We start from the raw sequence: 19,009 nt of genomic DNA, 5'->3' as shown, positions 1-19,009 counted from the left end.
GCACTGTAGTTACAATGGGCTGAAGTGAAAGGAGTCCTGATGAAGAGTCTCAGCCTGAAACATAGACTTTTTTTTAATTCCTTTCCTGAAATGCTGACTAACCTGCAGAGTTCCTCCAGTATTGTGTTTGTGTTACTCTAATATTTTAGCTAAATAGGATGCTGATGAAGTGGATTGTTTCTCCTGGATGGCTTTAAACTTCTCGATGAGCTTCATTAATCCATGCAGATGAAAGTATTTCATCTAATTCACAAACATACTGTACTGTATGTGAAAAGAATAATAAAAATAGTGCCCCAATATGATCAGCATTTCTCCTTGCAAATATATACTGGAAGTAGACGATTAAAACAGTATCAGCAGAATTGCTGCATTTAACTTTGAATGACTAGAAACTGAGGGAAATGGGTGGTCGCCTCTGCGCATGCGTGCTTCGATCTCGTCCGCCTTGGACGGCGAGGCCTAGCGTCGGAAAGTGGAAACACAAGCCCGAAAAGCAGCCGCCATCCCCGCTTACTGAGCTCGAAATCCGCAGCTTCCCCCCATTGCGTGCACCCTCCCTACACCAGGTCATGACCTTTCCGGGAGGTGGGTGCCTTGGATGAAACCAAAGCAAGTCTTATTTCTCACCTTTTGGGATCCCTGGGGAACCTGAAGAAAGGTAGGTCCGGGTAATTAGTGCTGCCCCGGCTACAATTCGGGGCCGCGCAGAAATTCGGCATGTTTTATTTTAAATTATTATCCTTCTCCACCCCCTTCTAGCTTTACGTCCCCAAAACGGGGAACAGGATTCTGAAGCAAGCACAGGCGTCTTTCCTATCGCCGCGTCGCCCGCTAGATGCTGACTGGGAGGTCTGGCCGGTCCTCCGCCAGACCACAATGCGCCACGCTAACGCGCCAAAAAAATGTACATTCAATTGCAACTCGCCGAAACAGAGCGCTATTTTGCGAACAGCTGCAATGTCAACAGGGAATACACATCGAGTGTTTATTCCCCTCCTGGTACCTGGCCTGCTCTGGATTTCCAGCATCTGCAGAATCTCTTGTGTTTGGAGGATTCACAGACACACTCAGATAAAAGAAAATCTACAGATGCTGGAAATCCAAAGCAACACATAGTGCTGGAGGGACTTAGCAGGCCTGGCAGCATCTATGAAAAACAGTAAACAGTCAACAATCGACGTTTCGGGCCGAGACCCTTCATCCGTCCTGAACTGACAGAAGCAGAATTTCAAGTATAAAATAAATTATTATTGAAGTTGCAGAATTGATACTTAAAAGTTGTGGACTGGTATAACACCATAATTAATACTCTGTTCATCAATATTTTGTATTACACTAGATAATTTTATATGCTGAATGTATCATGTCTGCACAATCAATTTAATGTAAAGGTGCTTGCACTAGAGGTCTGCTCAAGGGGGATATGAGTATTTGATGTGATGCTCCAGGACCCCTCAGCGAAGAATGGAGTGTGGGAGACAGTGGTATTCAGAGGGTTGAAACAATCATCACAGATTATAAGACACAAGGTGCCAGAGGAACTCACTCAGCAGAGGTGATGTTCTGGTTCAAGACCCTTTAACAGAACTGAAAGGGGAAGACGCCAGAATAACGGGGGGGGGGGGGCAAGGGGGTTAGAGTACAAGCTGCCAACTAATAAGTGCAAAGAGTCAGGTAACAGCAGAGACCACAGAGGGGAGTAGTGAGAGAGGGTCTCACTGAACTCACAAAAAATTAAATGCCTTCAGGATATACATATCTTAAAGAGGTTTCACTGTGGAACAGCAAATCACAGACATGAGGAATTATGCAGATGATGGAAATCTTGGGGAACACTTTTTCATATGCAAAGTACTTCAGAATCTAAGGCTACATCCACACTGACTGGATAATTTTGAAAACACCGGTTTTGCGTAAAAATGATAGGCATCCACACTATGCGTTTTTGAAAATATCTCTATCCACACTGAAATGGAGATTTTGGCAAATCTTCTCCTACTGCGCACGTGCAGGACACATCTACCGAAAACAAGCGACATGTTTGGTGTCGAATCTCGGTGTGAAAGTGCGCGTTGTTTGTGTAGTTACAGACTAGATAAACTTAAAACGACGGACAGCTGTTGGCTCTCACGCAGGAGAACTTAAAACTAAAAAAAACAAATACTGGAGCGTACAGCGGCAACCAACAGAGAGTTCACGGACAGATTGACCCGGCTGACGATGAACATTGAAAAACTGACTAACTCTGTTGCATTAATAAAGCACCTTGTTAAATGTATAAAACATGTCTGCATCAGTGTTATCTTGTATTTCCATACAATGTTACATTAGGCTGTTACACATCTATTGTCAGAGAAGTAGTTGCATAAATAGGTAAACCACCTTCATACGAGCAAGGACAGAAAACAGGGCAAAGTGAGTATACTTATTTATTCAGTAAGTTATGGGTTAAAGTATTTGGTGAGTACATTTCTAACTCTTCTGGCTTTAGTCTTTTTGCTGTCTGTTCTGAAATTGTTAGGTTGTGTTCATGAAAACAATGAAATGGCATGCTGCCATCTGACAGCGATTTCAAAAGTCTCCAGTTACCCCGTCCACACTGATCTGCCCGAGCAGCGTTTTCAAAAATACCCACCCTGGAAAGCGTTTCTGAAAAGCTCCGGTTTCGGGGGACGAAAACACTGTTTTAGTGTGGACGGAGGGTAAAAACGAAGAGAAAAAGCTTCGGTTACGGATTTATCCGGTGTAGTGTGGACATAGCCTAAGAAATTGGTGTACAGTCTTAAGCAACTCCTTGAAGTGACTACTCAGGAGGTGGTTAACGGTCTCATAAAGTGCTCTGAGAATGTTAAAATAAGCAAGGAGCTTGTTAACAACAAATCAAAGGAGTCTCCCAGAATGATCAATACTGCCAAACGTAAGCACAGATTGAAACCAGATGAACATAAGCTAAGGGACAACTCTCCACTATACCATAAAAGCAGCAGGCATAAATTGGGAAGTTAGCTTCCTCAGCCAAGACACAAGATCTCAAAAGTAATGAATTAGTAAGTGAGCAATTAGTTGTAACAGCCAAGAGCCAATTGGGGTTTGATTCCTGCCTTTGTCTGTAAGGAGTTTGTACGTTCTTCCTGTGGCTGTGTGGGGTTCCTCTGGGTGCTCTGGTTTCCTCCCACATTCTAAAGATATATGGTTAAGGTTAGTGAGTTGTGGGCATGGTATGTTGGTGCCGGAAGTGTGGTAACACTTGCTGACTGCTCCCAGCATATCCTCAGGCTATGTTGATTGTTGATGCAAAGACAATGCATTTCACTGTATGCTTTGATGTACATATGACATAAAACTAAACTTAAATTTTAAAAATCTTTAATCTGTGACAGGATTCATCAAACACTGGGTAATTCAAGTATGACCAACATTGATCACCATGTCAACGCAAAATACACTGCAGATACTGTGGTCAAATCAACACGTACAAACAAGTTGGATGAACTCAGCAGGTCAGGCAGCATCCGTTGAAACGAGCAGTCAACGTTTCGGGCTGAGACCCTTTGTCAGGACTGAAGGAGGAGGGGGCAGGGGCCCTATAAGACGGTGGGGGGAAGGTGGAAGGTACCAGGTGAAAAACCAATCAGAAGAAAGATCAAGGGGTGGGGGAGGGGAAGCAGGGAAGGGATAGGCAGGAGTGGTGAAGGAGGAATGTAAGGGGAAATCACCATGTCTCTCTGCAAGTACCTGTATTCAGTCTTTGCAAAGTACAATGGTGGTTAAGATTACAAATTATTGCTCTCGAAGTTAAGTACGTACTATACCAGACTGACATAAAAAATACTGGTTTATGATTATCCACACTTGTCCAGTATCGCCTCTATGCAACTCCACAATGAAACTCCTTTCTAATGATCTGAAGTATACTGACACTCGAGTCCAGGACAATTCCAATGAACAACTAATGCTAACTTTGTTAGAATGTTCTTTCACAAGTTTCAGTGAATGATTCAACATAGCATTCATTTTGAGAGGATTAGAATATTAAAGCAAGGATGTAATGCTGAGGCTTTATAAGAGATTGGTCAGACCCCTCTTGGGATATTGTGAACCATTTTAGGTCTATTATCTAAGATAGGCTTAACGTATGAGGAACATTTGATGGCCCTGGACCTGCATATCATTCCCTCCCCATCCCCACTTTCTGCTTTCAGCAGGGATCGCTCACAAAGTGACTCCTGAAACAGATGCTGTTCTCAGCTCTAACACAGAAGATCAGAAAGAGATTTCCAGGCAAATCAAGCAAGAGACTGAGTTTGGAATTTCCTGGAAATGCAACATCCACACTGATATCCCTTAACCATCAGGCTCTTAAACCAAAGAGAATTAACTTCACTCACCCCATCACTGAACTGTTCCCACAACCTATATATAGACTCACTTTCAAGGACGCTTCATCTCATGTCCTCAATATTTATTGCTTATTTATTTACTATTTGCACAGTTTGTTGTCTTCTGCACTCTGGTTGAATGCCCTAGATAGACGATCTTTCATTGGTTCCATTATTCTATAGATGCATTGAATATGCCCACAAGAAAATGAATACCAGGGTTGTGTATGGTGACACATGTACTTTGATAATAAAATTTACTTTGAACTTTGTGTGGTTGTGAGCCAGTGGCTCCCAGGTATCAAAGTGGAGAAGGAACATCGGAGGTGGTATTGAAAATCAAGGCCATGCATCAGAAACCCATAGAAACTTTGCATCGGCTACGGAAGGACAGCTTAACCTCACAAACTAACTGCCCAGTCTGTCTTGCCTTGCCTCAACTGTGGGGTCCCTGCAATTCCCATATAATCTTAGAACAAAGAACACTGGAGTGGAAGCAAGTCTTTGTTGATCCAAGGGACTCCCAAACTAGTAATTCTTTCCCATATCTGCAAAAAATACTCCACGTATGTTTTACAAATTTCATGCGTAAAAAGTTACTATTGAACCCTTCCCACTGCTTTCTCAGCTTTGAAGACGAGATTTCTTTCTCAAGAATACAGCACAGTCTCAGGCCCTCCAGCTACCCAATTACACCTATGTGAGCAATTATCTACTAATCCGTACGTCTTTGGAATGTGGCAATATACTTATAGATAACAGTGAAATTGAACCAAGGTCAGTGGTGCTCCATGATATTCCAGATTTTGCCTATTTTTGTTTTAAAGAAGGAATATTACCCAAGTGGTGCAGTAAGCAAAAAGTGAATTAAACCCAAAGTAAATTTCTTGAGGATCACTTCTTACTTGGCCTCAGTTCATACTTTGGAAAATATTTAAAACGAGAGAAAGTAAGGTGTGAATGAATCAGGATGTATGAAGAGAGAGAGCGAGGCTGTGGTATGTCAAATTACCCGGTGAACAAGTAGTCTTTGGGGTACAGGTGTTCCCCCCCCTTTACAAAGTTAGAGCGTTCCTATGAAACCTTTCTTAAGCTGAAATGGTGTAAAGCAAAGAACCATTAATTTATATGGGAAAGATTTTCTTAAAAGTAAAAATCCTCTTTGTAATGCGAAAACAGGTTACTAATGTAGGTACACGAGTGAATTTGCAGATGCTGGAAATAAATAAAAACACAAAATGCTGGCAGAACTCAGCAGGCTGGACAGCATCTATGGGAGGAGGTAGTGACGACGTTTTGGGCCGAAACCCTTCATCAGGAGTGAAGTAGAGAGCTGGGAAGTGATAGGCTGGAGGGAAATGGGCTGGGGGAAGGTGGAGAATTACGGGAAATAAAAGAGAAAGAAAGGTAGGGCTGGGGGGAGATTATATTGAGGGGGGAAAAAAGAGAGAGAAAGAGAACCAGACTAAAATAATAGATAGGGATGAGGGTAAGGGGGGGCAGGGGTATCAACGGAGGTCTGTGAGTTGGATGTTCATGCCGGCAGGTAGGAGGCTACCTAGGCGGGAGATAAGGTATTGCTCCATCGACCTGCGTGTGGCCTCATCTTGACAGTGGAGGAGGCCATTGACAGACAAGTCGGAGTGGGAGTGGTCTGTGGAATTGAAGTGTGTGGCCACAGGGAGATCCCGCCACTGCTGGAGGACTGAGCGCCGGTGTTCGGCGAAACGGTCTCCCAGTCTGCGGCGGGTCTCCCCAATGTATAAATGGCAACATCGGGAGCACCAGATACAGTATATCACCCCAGTTGACTCGTGGGTGAAGTGGTGCCTCACCTGAAAGGGCTGTCTGGGGCCTGGGATGGTGGTGAGGGAAGAAGTGTGGGGTCTGGTGTAGCACTTCTTCCATTTGCATGGATGAGTGCCCGGAGGGAGGTCGGTGGGCAGGGATGGGGGGGGACGAATAGACAAGGGAGTCGCGTAGGGAGTGATCCCTGCGGAATGCCGAGAGTGGGGGGGGGGGGGGGGGGGAGGGGAAGATGTGGCTGGTGGTGGGATCACGTAGGAGATGGTGGAAGAAGTGCTACACCTGCCCCCACACTTCTTCCGTCACCACCATCCCAGGCCCCAGACAGTCCTTTCAGGTGAGGCACCACTTCACCCGTGAGTCAACTGGGGTGATATACTGTATCCGGTGCTCCCGATGTGGCCATTTATACATTGGGGAGACCCGCCGCAGACTGGGAGACCGTTTTGCCGAACACCGGCGCTCAGTCCTCCAGCAGTGGCGGGATCTCCCTGTGGCCACAAACTTCAATCCACAGACCACTCCCACTCCAACGTGTCTGTCCATGGCCTCCTCTACCGTCAAGATAAGGCCTACACCTTCATTAACCAAGTCCAACACTTGCCTTTATTGGATCTTGCTCTTCCTGACACAAGTCATCAGGTTTGTAGGGGTGAGCCTAGGAGAGAGAAGGTTGTGGAGTATACTGCAGGGCTCTGGCAGATAGGGTAGTGTAGTGGCTGTGGGTTTGTGGCCAGGGTTAATTGGGGTGCACCTAGGGTTAGTGGGAATGTGTGCCCCCTCGGACCTTAGGATTTGGTTGGAGGGTAGGACTGGTGGATGTATACATGGGGCTGAGAGAAACAGTGTTGTAGAGTTTAGTGTGGTGAGGTATGTTGGGTTGTGGAGGCACTTTAATCTAATAGATGCCTTTCATTAACCTGGTCCGACACCACGTGGCTTAATGAACTGGGTGTGCACCGGGACACATCATCGGTAATGCAACCTGGGGTCATTAGGTGTTTCGGGTCTTTAATCATTAGACACTTCACCCAGGCATCCCAGCCAGGGTTGATCAGGCCCAGCTTGTGTTTATCCCATAGACCAAGATAATAAGAGGTAGGTATTTTTAGACGTCATTACCTGGCGTGCATTGAAAGGCAGCTTACAACTACAGCTCTGAAGATCCCTGCAGCACCTGATGACCCTGTGATCTCTGTCTCAGAGCTGGTGTTAGGCTACCTTTAAAGAGAGTGAACCTTAGCAAGGCAGAAGGTCCCAATGGAGTACCTGGTAAGGCTCCGAAAACCTGTGCCTACCAACTAGCGGGAGTATTTAAGGACTTTTTCAACCTCTCATGGCTATGGGCGGAAGTTCCCGCTTGTTTCAAAAAGACAACAATTATACTAGTGCCTAAGAGTAATGTGAGCTACAGTGATGAAATGCTTTGAGAGTTTGGTCATGACTAGAATGAACTCCTGCCTCAGCAAGGACCTGGACCCATTGCAATTTGTCTATCGCCATAACTGGTCAATGGCAGATGCAATCTCAATGGCTCTCCACACAGCTTTAGACCACCTGGACAACACAAACACCTACATCAGGATCCTGTTCATCGACTACAGCTCAGCATTTAATACCATCAGTGGTATTGCAGCAACAAACTGGCACTCAACGTTAGTAAGACGACAAAGCTGATTTTGAACGTCCGGAAGGGTAAGACGAAGGAACACATACCATTCTGACAGGCTGCATCACTGTCTGGTATAGTTGGGGGGCGGGGTAGAGCTGGCTACGGCACAGGACCGCAAGAAGCTACAGAGGGTTGTAAATTTAGTTGGCTCCACCCAGGACATCTTCAAGGAGCGGTGTCACAGAAAGGCAGCGCATCCAATATTAAGGACCACCAGCACTCAGGGCATGCCTTTTTCTTGCTATTGCCATTGGGTAGGGGGTACAGAAGCTTGAAGGCACGCTCATCGATTCAAGAACAGCTTCTTCCCCTCTGCCACCCAATTCCTAAATAGACATTGAATCCTCGGACACTACCTCACATTTTTAATATATAGTATTTCTGTTTTTGCACAATTTTTAATCTATTCAATAAGTATACTATAATTGATTTAGTTATTTATTACTATTATTTTTATTTAGTTTTCTTCTTCTATATTATATTGCATTGAACTGCAGCTACTAAGTTAACAAATTTCATGTCTCATGCTAGTGATAATAAACAATTCTGATGCTCGTCTAGCTGGTGGCATTGGGGAAAAAGGTACAGGTGCCTCAGGACTCACACCACCAGGTTCAAGAACAGTTATTACCCCTCACCATGAGGCTCTTAAACCAAAAGGGACAACTTCACTTGCCCCATCATTGAAATGTTCCCACAGCTTATGGAGTAACTTTCAATGACTCTTCATCTTGTGTTCTCAATAGTTATTATTTGTGTATTTGCACAGTTTATTGTCTTTAGCAAACTGGTTGAACGCCCAAGTTGTTGAGGTTTTTCATCAGTTGTACTATAGTTATTACAGTATTCTATTATGGACTTAGAGTGTGCCCACAAGAAAATGAATCTCAGCATTGTATATGGTGACGTAGGTAATTTGAACTTCTGAATTAGGGCAAGCAGGCTTTTACCACTGAGTTTGGGTGAGACTAGAACTAGGGTTAAGGCTGAAATATTTAAAGGGAAACAGAGGAGGATCTTCTTCACACAGAGGGTGATGTGACTGTGGAACAAGCTGCCAGTGGAAGTGGGTTTGATTACAACATTTAAGAGAGGTTTGGTTAGGTACCTGGAATGGAGGGCTACGGTCCAGGTGCAGGTCATGGACTAGGCAGAAAAAGTTTGGCATGGACTAGATGGGCTGTATGGCCTGTTTATATGCTGAAGTGTTCTATGACTCTAATGAACCTAAATGGATTGTTGCAATTTCTGAAAAGGAAACAGCCATGGGGGGAGCCAGTGGATTACTCACCCTCCTTCTATACTTTAAAAATGACATGAAAGTGCAGAAATGTGCAAGGAAATGGAAGACGTGGTGACCGGGCAGAGGAAGGAGCAGACACGAGTAGGGATGGGGTGACCAAGTAAAGCATGGGATACAGGAGCGGGTATGGGGAGGAATCATAGAAATCTACAACACATTACAGGCCCTTCGGTCCAAAATGTTGTGCCGACTGTGTAACCTACTCTAGAAACTGCCTAGAATTTCCCTACCACATAGCCCTCTGTTCTTCTAAGCTCCATGTACCTAAGAGTATCTTAAAAGACCCTATTTGTATCCGCCTCTGTCGCTGTCGCTGACAGTGCATTCCACACATCCACCTGTGTAAAAAAAAACTCACCTCTGACATCCCCCTGATATTTGCCTGAATGGCAGCAGGCAAATATAGGGGTAGGGGCATAGTTGGAGAATGACACGGGCATATACTGTAAGTGGGACAGCGTCAGACAGAGTTAGCGGAACAGGCTGCTGAAGACAGACAGCACTGCGCATGCGCACCTCACGCCTTTGGACTCTGGGGCCTGCGGGCGGAGGCAAAGAAATCGGAGGCGAGCTCAGGCTCTGAAACCAACAGACAAACTGGAGAAACACCACAGCCTTTCGTCAACCTTCCCCGTTCCTTTCCCCACTCAGCCGCGGCAGCGGAACACTCCAAAAACAAGGCAGACACCCCACTCCAACCCACCGCACTCACCTCGCAGGGTCTTTGGGGAACCTGAAGAAAGGGATCTCCGGGCAGTTGGTGCTCTTCCTGCTGCAGTTTGGCGCCGCGCAGAAGTTAGGCATTGTCTTCGCGCGGCGTTTTACCCGACACTGAACAAAATAATGGTTTTGTTTGTTTTAATGCCGCCGCTCTGAGCTCAATGTGAAGCGATTAAAGGCCGTAACTCCAACCGTCGAAGAGCGTGCGTACTCCAACGCGATTACGTCATCGCGTACGCTGGCTGCGATCCCATCCAGCGCCTTTACGTCGCCTGCCCGAGTTATCTGTTATCTTCCGGCAGCAGCTCTTTCGGACCCCACTCCCCAGATTCATTCCCACTCTTCCCCCCCCTTCTCCCCTCCCCACTCATTGCCTGACCTGTTTCTTCAGAATCTTCTGTTCTTTCAGATTTCAAACATCCTACAATATTTGATCACACATATATACAGCAAGGTGCCTGGAAAGGGCCAGTAATATCATGAAGGATCCAACCCACCCAGCTCATAGACTGTTTGAGGCACTCACACCAGGGAACAGCATCCACACCAGGTCTACCAGTTTCGAAAACACTTCCACCCACTGACCCACCTCTCCACACCCCCGAGCTCATTTCTTTGAATTGGTGTAAATCAAGATGGTTTAATGTCATTTGCAGTACGTAAGCATAAAGGACAATGAAATAATAGTAACTCTGGATCCGATGTAGCACAATAAGTAACATAATAATAATAATAATAATAATAATAATAAATAAACGTAATAAATGCAAAGATAACCTATACATAGATTGATTATATGTCCATGAAGTGATGCTAGGCACAGTAGTGTCTGTACACAAAGTGACTGTTGGGAAATGATAATGCAGAGATGGTAGGGGGTGTGGAGAGGTGGATCAGTGGGTGGAATGGTATTGAATCTGGTAGTCCTGGTGTGGATACTATTCCCTGGTGTGAGTGCCTCAAACAGTCAATGAGCTGGGTGGGTTGGATGCTTCATGATATTACTGGCCCTTTTCAGGCACCTTCCTGTATATATGTCCCTGATGGCGGGTAGGTTGGTGCCAGTGATGCGTTGAGCAGTTTTGACTACCTATTGTAGAGCACGCCTGGCCGTCGCAGTGCGGTTCCTGTACCAGACAGTGATGCAGCTTATTAGGATGCTCTCTACTGCACATCTGTAGAATGACATGAGTACAGATGTGCACAGTCCAGCTCTCTTCATCTCCATCAAAATGGAGTGTGCTACTGTCTCAGATTTTAATGAGTATCTCATATTCTCATCGATTAACTAATCAGTGTAGCTTGATAAATATTCCATCAATGCCTGCAAATGAGATCGAATCTCATCCTTTTTTGTTATAGAACTATACAGTTGGGAAACAAGTCTTTTAGTGCAACCCCTTCATGCTGACCAGGTTGTCCACTTGGGCTGATCCCATTTAGCTACATTTGGCCCAGTTCCCTCTAAAACTTTCTTATCCATGAACCTGTCCAAATAACTTTTAAACAATGTTATTGTATCCGCCTCTACCACTTCCTCTGGAAACTCATTCTATCTTCTGTGTGAAAAATACGTCCCTCAGATTCCATCTAAATCTTTGCACTCTCACTTTAAACCTATACTTTATAGTTTTAGACTTTCCTAGCCTCAGAAAAAGACTGACCGTTCATTTCACACACTCCAGTCATGATTTTATAAAACCCTCTATAAGGTCAGCCTCAACTTCCTAAGGTCCAGTGAAAAGGAGACCATTTCCCCTCACTTTTGAAGGATGTACAGGTTTATAAGTTAATTGGTCACACAGGTGTAATTGGGCAGCATGGGCTCACTGGGCCAGAAGGGCCTGCTACTATGTGTATCTCTAAAGAAATTAATAAACACATTTTGTTAAAATGCCTCATGAACAGACAGCATTGAAATTCAGATATTTCTACATAATCTTCACTCTTACATCTTGCCCCTCCCGCCTGACTTTACTTTGAAAACAATGAACCCTCCACTCTTCCCCCAGTCTGAGGGAAAGGGTCACTGACTTGAAATATTCTTTGATTTCTGCATCCACAGATTCTGATTAACTGGCTGAGTCCTCATTTGCATTTCTGTATTTGTTTCTGATTCCTGCATCTTGCAGCTCTATCAGTTTTCTCTTCCTACAGATGCCGCCCAACCTGTTTGGTATTTTTGGCATTTTCTTTCTTAATGTTCAAAGTGAATATATCTCACCATAAAACTACCCTCATTTTTATTTTCCTGCATGCATTCACAATAGAACAAGGAAATAAAATAAGATCAAAGAATAATACCGCACAAACAAACCAATGTGCAAAAGGATTCAAACTGTGTGGGTACAAAAAATTACAATAATAAACAATACAGAGAACACAAATTGTAGAATACTTGAAAGTGAGTCCATAGGTTGTGCAATCTGTTCAGTGATTAGCCTAGCCTAGCCTAGCTTAACTGTAAATTCTCCACTGACACAGCCATTGTTGGTAGAATTTCAAGTGCTGATGATGAGTGATATAGATTATCTAGTTGAGCGGTATCACAATAACAACATTGCGCCTCACGTCTTAATAAGCTGGTAAGGAAGGCGGGCTCTGTCGTGGGCAAAGTACTGGAGAGTTTAACATCGGTAGCTGAGCGAAGGGCGCTGAGTAGGCTACGGTCAATTATGGATAACTCTGAACATCCTCTACATAGCACCATCCAGAGACAGAGAAGCAGTTTCAGCGACAGGTTACTATCGATGCAATGCTCCTCAGACAGGATGAAGAGGTCAATACTCCCCAATGCCATTAGGCTTTACAATTCTACCGCCAGGACTTAAGAACTTTTTAAAAGCTATTATTAATGCTTTTTGGGATAGTGATTTAGATGCATATCATATTTTTTACTGAGTTAAGTATTGTATGTAATTAGTTTTGCTACAACAAGTGTATGGGACATTGGAAAAAAAGTTGAATTTCCCCATGGGGATGAATAAAGTATCTATCTATCTATCTATCTATCACTGTGTGTCAGTATGACCAAGGAATTGTAAGCTTCAGAAAGGGGTAGTCAAGGGGAAGCACACCAGTCCTCATTGAGCAGTCAGTGGAAAGGGTGAGCTGTTTCCAGTTCCTGGGCATTAGCATTTCTGAAGATCTATCCTGGGCCCAACAGTTTGATGCAATTACAAATCTGCTATATTTCATTGGGAGTTTGTGAAAATGGTATGTCACCAAAGACTGTCCTAAATTTCAACAAATGTACCATGAAGAGCTGTTTTCATCATCATCTGGTATGGAGGGGCAATTGCACAAGATCAGAAAAAGCTGTAGAAATTTGCAAACTCAGCTAACTCCATCATGGGCACTAACCTCCCCAGCATCAAGGACATCTTGAAGAAGTGATCCCTCAAAAAGGCAGCATCCACCATTAGGGACCTCCATCATCCAGAACATGCCCTCTTCTCATCGCTAGCATCAAGGATGAGGTACAGGAGCCTGAAGATACACATTCAACATTTCAGGAACAGCTTCTTCCCCTCCTCCATCAGATTTCTGAATGGACAATGAACCTTATCTCAGTATTTTTCTTTTTTTGCTCTCTTTTTGCACTATTTGATTAATTATCTCTCTCTCTCTCTCTCTCTCTCTCTATATATATATATATATATATATATATATATATATAAATCACACAGATATGTATATATATATTAATTGGGTGGCGGGGTGGAAATGTGTCTTACCAAAAGGAAATGAAAGTTGCTTTTTCCCAAGGCTAGTCTGCAGGTATCAGGGTCATGCGAATATATATGTAGTAGTAACTTATAGTTTTAAAATTATGTATTGCAATGTACTGCTGCTACAAAATAACATTTCAAAATACGCAGGATGCTGCCTGGCCTGCTGTGTTCCACCAGCATTTTGTGTGTGTTGTTTGAATTTCCAGCATCTGCAGATTTCCTCGTCTTTGCTCCACTCATATTAAACCTGATCTGATTCTGAACCGGAGCACCCTGGCGAAATCCACGGGGTTACATGGACAGGTTGGGTCGAAAGGCCTAGATTCATGGTGTATTGCTCTGTGACTGAGATATCTCTCCACAGAAGCTGCCTGACCCGCTGAGTTGCCCATATGCAACGCAGAGCATGGAATGAGAACCGAGCAGCTGATTGACTGAAATTCGGCACTGAGCCCGCCCCCTTCGGAGGCCGGAGCCGTGCACGGTGGGATACTGGAGGTCCCGGCTGTCTGTTGGCGGCATTAGCCGCAACGGGAGCGTCGAAGCAGGCCGTTTTATCGGCGAAAAAAAGACCGGAGGGCCGCTTCACCCCTTTCCTATGAGAGGGGAAAGAAAGAACGAAGGATGCCGAGAGTTTGGACGACCCTGCCCTGCAGGAGGATAAGCGCCGAGCTCGACTACTCCAGGTGAGGTGGCTTCTGTCTCCGGCTACGGGCCTCTGGAATGTTCCAAGAGGCTGGCAAAGGCCTTTCAGTGACAGGGTATTGGAACCAGCCGTGGCTTCACCTTGAAGAGCGGCGCCGTTCGGATGGTGACGGCTGTTGTTGGGTCCGCCTAGGGTTCCTATAGCGACGTCTCCGCCCCGTTCATTTAGCTAGGCCGCTATGGACGCGGAGCGAGTGGGAGGTAAACATTGGTTATTACGCATGCGCTTTGTTGTGCTGGAGGATGAACGGGACCAGCAGTCAAGAGGTCTCCAAACCCTTTCTGGCAGGCAAAGAGTCTTAGAGTATAATCAGATAATGTTGGAAGCACTCAGGTCAGACAGGATCTGTGGAGGACAACCAGTTAATGTTTCATGCCATTGACCCATCATCAGAACCTGGAAAGTGAGAAAACTAATTTAGCTTGTAAGAAAAAGTCTGCAGATGCTGGAATTTCAAGCAACACACACAAAATGCTGGTGGAACTCAGCAGGAGAGGCAGCATGTATGGAAAAGAGTAAGCAGTCAATGTATCGGGCCAAGATCCTTCATCAGGACCTTCATTAGACCCTGATGACGGGTCTCAGCCTGAAATACAAACTGTGGTGTGAGCCCTGAGGCTCTTGTACTTTCTTCCTGATGACAGCAACAAAAGAGAGTCGGTCCTGGATGGTGGGCTCCTTGATGATGGATGCTGCTTTCCTGTGACAGCATTTATGTAGATGTTCTCAATGGTTTGGTGGACTTTACCTATGGGTGATAGACGCATGATGTGCGAGGCAAGGTTTTTTTTTACACAGTGGTAGGTAGTTACAATGGCTGATGGAGTGTTTAAGAAGCTTTTATGTAAACACATACAGGGAATGGAAGGCTCTAGGACATTGGCAGGCAGAAGAAATTTAGCTTGATTTGCATTGTGTTCAGCTCTTGGTTTGTTCTGGTGTATTGAGTTCTGTGTTCTAGATTGGATGGTATCTGTAGAGACAGAAAATCTGATTTAATGTTAGGTGGATAACCATACGTCAAAACTGGCTATTTTGACACATGCAGGAAACTTGTTTATTTGAAATTGTTGAATTCAGTATTGATTCCAGAGAACTACAAGATGCTCAGATGGAAGGTGAGGGGCTTTACCCTGAGTTTACATTGGACTTCATTTGAATAGTGTAACAGGTCAGAGACACAGAGGTTACAGTAGAGTGGAGAATTGAAGCAAGCTGAGTCTCAAAGTTTGCCCTAATGTCCTGATCAGATAAAGCAATCTTCTAATCTGATGGTTTTTCCCCTAATAGAACCTAGAACAGTATGGTATACTGCAAGTTCCTTGGTCAATAATGTTATACCAACCAATGTAAACCCATTCCTTGATTGATCTTGCTGAGTTCCTCCAGCATTTTATATGCGTTGTTCAAGATTTCCAGTATCCATAGAATTTGTTCTGTCCATGATCTATGTAACTCTTTCCTCCAACATAAACCATTTTTCTTACAACCATGTGCCTATCGAACAGTTTTTGAAACTCTAGGCTGTGTGTTCCAAGCACCCACCACTCTTTGTGTGAAAGAGAAAAAAAAGACCACTGACCTCTCCCTTAAACTTTCCTCCATTCACCCTAAACAGAAGACCTCTGGTTTTGGCTATTGCAGCCCTGAGGAAAAGATACTTACTATCCACTCTATATCTCTCATAATTTTATACAGCTCTGTCAAGTCACCTCTCATCCTGTGCTCCAAGGAGTAAAGCCCTAGGTTGCTTAACCTTTCTTTATAAGACATGTTCTCTGATCCAGGTAGCTTCCTCATAAATCTCTTTGCAATCTCTCTCAAGCTTCCACATCTTTCCTGGACACAATACTCAAGTATAGTCTAACCAGAGTTTTATAGAGCTACAGTAATACTTCATGGCTCTTGAACTCAGTCCCCTGACTGAAGAAGGTTGACACACCATATGCCTTCTTAACAACGTTATTAACCTCTGTTGTAAATTTGAGGAATCAGTGGGCTGGAGGCCAAGATTCCTCCATTCCTCCACAGAATTCTGCAATTAACCTCCACCTTCAAGTGAAATACTTCACATTTTTATGGATTGAATTCCATCTGCCACCTCTCAGCACAAATGTGTTCTATCAATGCCCCATTGTAACCCTTCTGTTCTATCAACACTACCGCCCTCCATGTCATCTGCAAACGTACTAATGTACTTCCTTATCCAAGTAATATTGGTGTCTCAGAGCAGATCCCTGAGGAACACCACTTTTCAATGACCTACAGAAAGAAAGACACTTCATCTGCTACTGCCGTCTGTCTTATTCTTCACAGAATACTGAATCCATGCATCCAGGTTTCTGTGGATCCCATGCCTCATGCCCTTCTGCATGAGCCTACCATGGGGAACCTTGCCAACTGCCATGCTAAAATCAATATACACCACATCTACCTCTCTACCTTCATCAAATTCTGTTACTTTCTTGAAAAAGTTAATTAGGCTCCTGAGGCATGACCTACCCCTCCCAAAGCAATGCTGACTACCCCTAATCAGACTATGTTTCTCCAAATGTTCATAAATCCTATCTCTAAGAATTTTCTCCAATAGTTTCCCTACCACTGATCTAAAAATCACTGGTCTGTAATTCCTAGGATTGTCTCTGTACCTTTTTTTAACAACAGGACAAGATCTACCATCCTCCAATCTTCTGGTACTATTTCTGTGGCCAGGGTGGATGCAAAGATCATCGTCCATGCCCCAGCAGTCTCTCACCTTGCTTCGTGAAGTGACCTGCGGTGTATCCCATCTGGCCCCAGGGACTTGCCTGTCATCATGTCTTTCAGCAGCTCCAACACTTAGATCTAGAACATTAGACTGTTTTATGCTGACCTCGCATTTGTCAAAGCCCCTCCCCAGATGAACACTGAAACATAAAGTATTTGTTAAAGGCCTACTGCACCTCCTCTGCCTCCAGGCACATCTCCCCCTTTATCCATGATCAGTCCTACCTTCTTACTGGTCATCCTCCTGTACCTTGAGGTCCAATGTAGGAGACTATGTTGGATGTATACAGAGCACAGAATACTAGATTGGATGAACTGTAGATGATTTCAGCACAATGGTGCATCTAGTAGGGTCCTTGAAAATTAGTCTAGATTGTATAATCAGTACAGAGTAGTGATAAGTGATGTTATCCATACTGGTCCAGGAGCCTGATGGTTCATGAACCTGGTGATGTAGGACCTAAGGCTTCTGCACCTCCTATCTGATGGTCGTAGTGAGATGAGTGTGTAAGAAATTTAATGACGTGCTAATGGTATTAAATCTGATTCTGATTCAGGCCTGAAAGGTGGAGTTTTTTGATGGTTGCTGTTTTCTTGTGGCAGCACTTAATGTAAATTTAGCGATATAGTGCATTTTGACCCTTCTGGCCTTTTGAACCAATGATTAACCCTAACCTAATCACAGGAGAATTTACAATGACCAATTAACCTACCTGGTATGTCTTTGGATTGTTGGAGAATACTGGAGCACCCAGGGAGAACCCGCACATTCTATGGGGAGGAAGTACAGGCTCCTCACTGACTTTGGAATTGAGCTCTGAACTCCAGAATGCTTCCAACTGTAATAGCATCGTGCTAACCGTTAAGCCACCACGGCTACCATGACACTCAGTGGTGGGGCGGCTTTACGTGTGATGGACTGGGTGTATCCACCATTTTCTGTTCCTTTTCTGTTCATGGGCATTGGTGTTTTCGTACCAGGCCATGATGCAACCAGTTAGGGTAATCACCATTAATATGTTGTAAGTGGTTGCAATTCCAGCACTGATCCTTGAGGTTTACTGCAGATTATAGTTCGCTAACTTTAAAATGATCCTCCTATTGACTAATAGTCAGGAAGCAATATATTCTAATATATTGCCTCTAACAACTTGCACTATTTGTGACTTGCCCTTTTATGAACCACCTTATTGAATGCCTTTGAGAAGTCCAGTGATGGTGCATCTACTCATTTCTCTCATCAAAAAGTTTTTGGTTTGTTAGATGTTATATGATTGACTATCATGAAGCCATGCTGACTCTTCTTGATTGGATTACGATTTTTCAAATATGTTAACTGTTATCTTGTTAATAATTGGTACTAACGTTATTTTCAATAATAGCTGTTGGGCTAATCAATGTGTGGTTCCATGCCTTTTTTGTCACCCTTTCAAATAGATGTGTTGCATTGGCAGTTTGTCAGTTCTCTGGTTTTCCTCCACAATCCAAGTCTTCAGTTTAACTGAAGAAGGTGTGTAATGTAAAGGAATGTGCAAATGCTGCAAATCTGGTGCTTGACACCCATGATTTTCTAGATGTTTTATAGGTTGTTCCTTTTAGCAAGCTATTTATCTCTGATTTTGAGTAGCATTCTTTGTTTCTAATAGCACATTTATTCTGTCTTGGTTCCAGTTTTTCCTCAAGATTCAGTCTACATTGGACAAGATGTAATAATACTGTTGGTATCTATTTCATGGTTCTTATGACACCATTGCAGATCACTGACACGCCATTCGTTTTACTAATATGTTATTTGTCATACTGTTGAAGGCTGGATTTTTGTTACATTTTGTGCTTATTGAGAAAGTAAGGAGGCATGGGATCCAAGGGGACATTGCCATGTGGATCCAGAACTGGCTTGTCCACAGAAGGCAAAGAGTG

General features: G+C 44.0%; 2 protein-coding genes across 4 annotated transcripts in view; one reads left to right on the top strand and one right to left on the bottom strand.

The window, feature by feature from the left end:
• LOC140727060 (52 kDa repressor of the inhibitor of the protein kinase-like) overlaps positions 1-10,100 on the bottom strand; it is a 120,187-nt gene extending 110,087 nt beyond the window's left edge. For 2 of the 3 annotated variants that reach the window (XM_073044283.1, XM_073044281.1), the window contains exon 1: positions 9,876-10,100. In XM_073044283.1, the coding sequence (XP_072900384.1) occupies positions 9,876-9,967 (92 nt within the window). In that variant the 5' untranslated portion in view covers positions 9,968-10,100. Of the gene's footprint in view, positions 1-630; positions 858-9,875 lie in introns of those variants that run through there. The other variant, XM_073044282.1, reaches the window with a different exon arrangement.
• A 3,991-nt stretch (positions 10,101-14,091) lies between these two features.
• Positions 14,092-19,009, top strand: part of emsy (EMSY transcriptional repressor, BRCA2 interacting) — a 104,028-nt gene continuing 99,110 nt past the window's right edge. The window contains exon 1 of the mRNA XM_073044286.1: positions 14,092-14,303. The gene's annotated coding sequence lies outside the window, so the exon portion shown is untranslated. The remainder of the gene's footprint in view (positions 14,304-19,009) is intronic.

This window comes from Hemitrygon akajei, chromosome 4 (genome assembly GCF_048418815.1).
Source record: "Hemitrygon akajei chromosome 4, sHemAka1.3, whole genome shotgun sequence".
NCBI classification, from domain to species: domain Eukaryota; kingdom Metazoa; phylum Chordata; class Chondrichthyes; order Myliobatiformes; family Dasyatidae; genus Hemitrygon; species Hemitrygon akajei.
The sequence above is the reverse complement of the archived record's forward strand: the minus strand, read 5'-3'. Positions and strand labels throughout refer to the sequence as shown.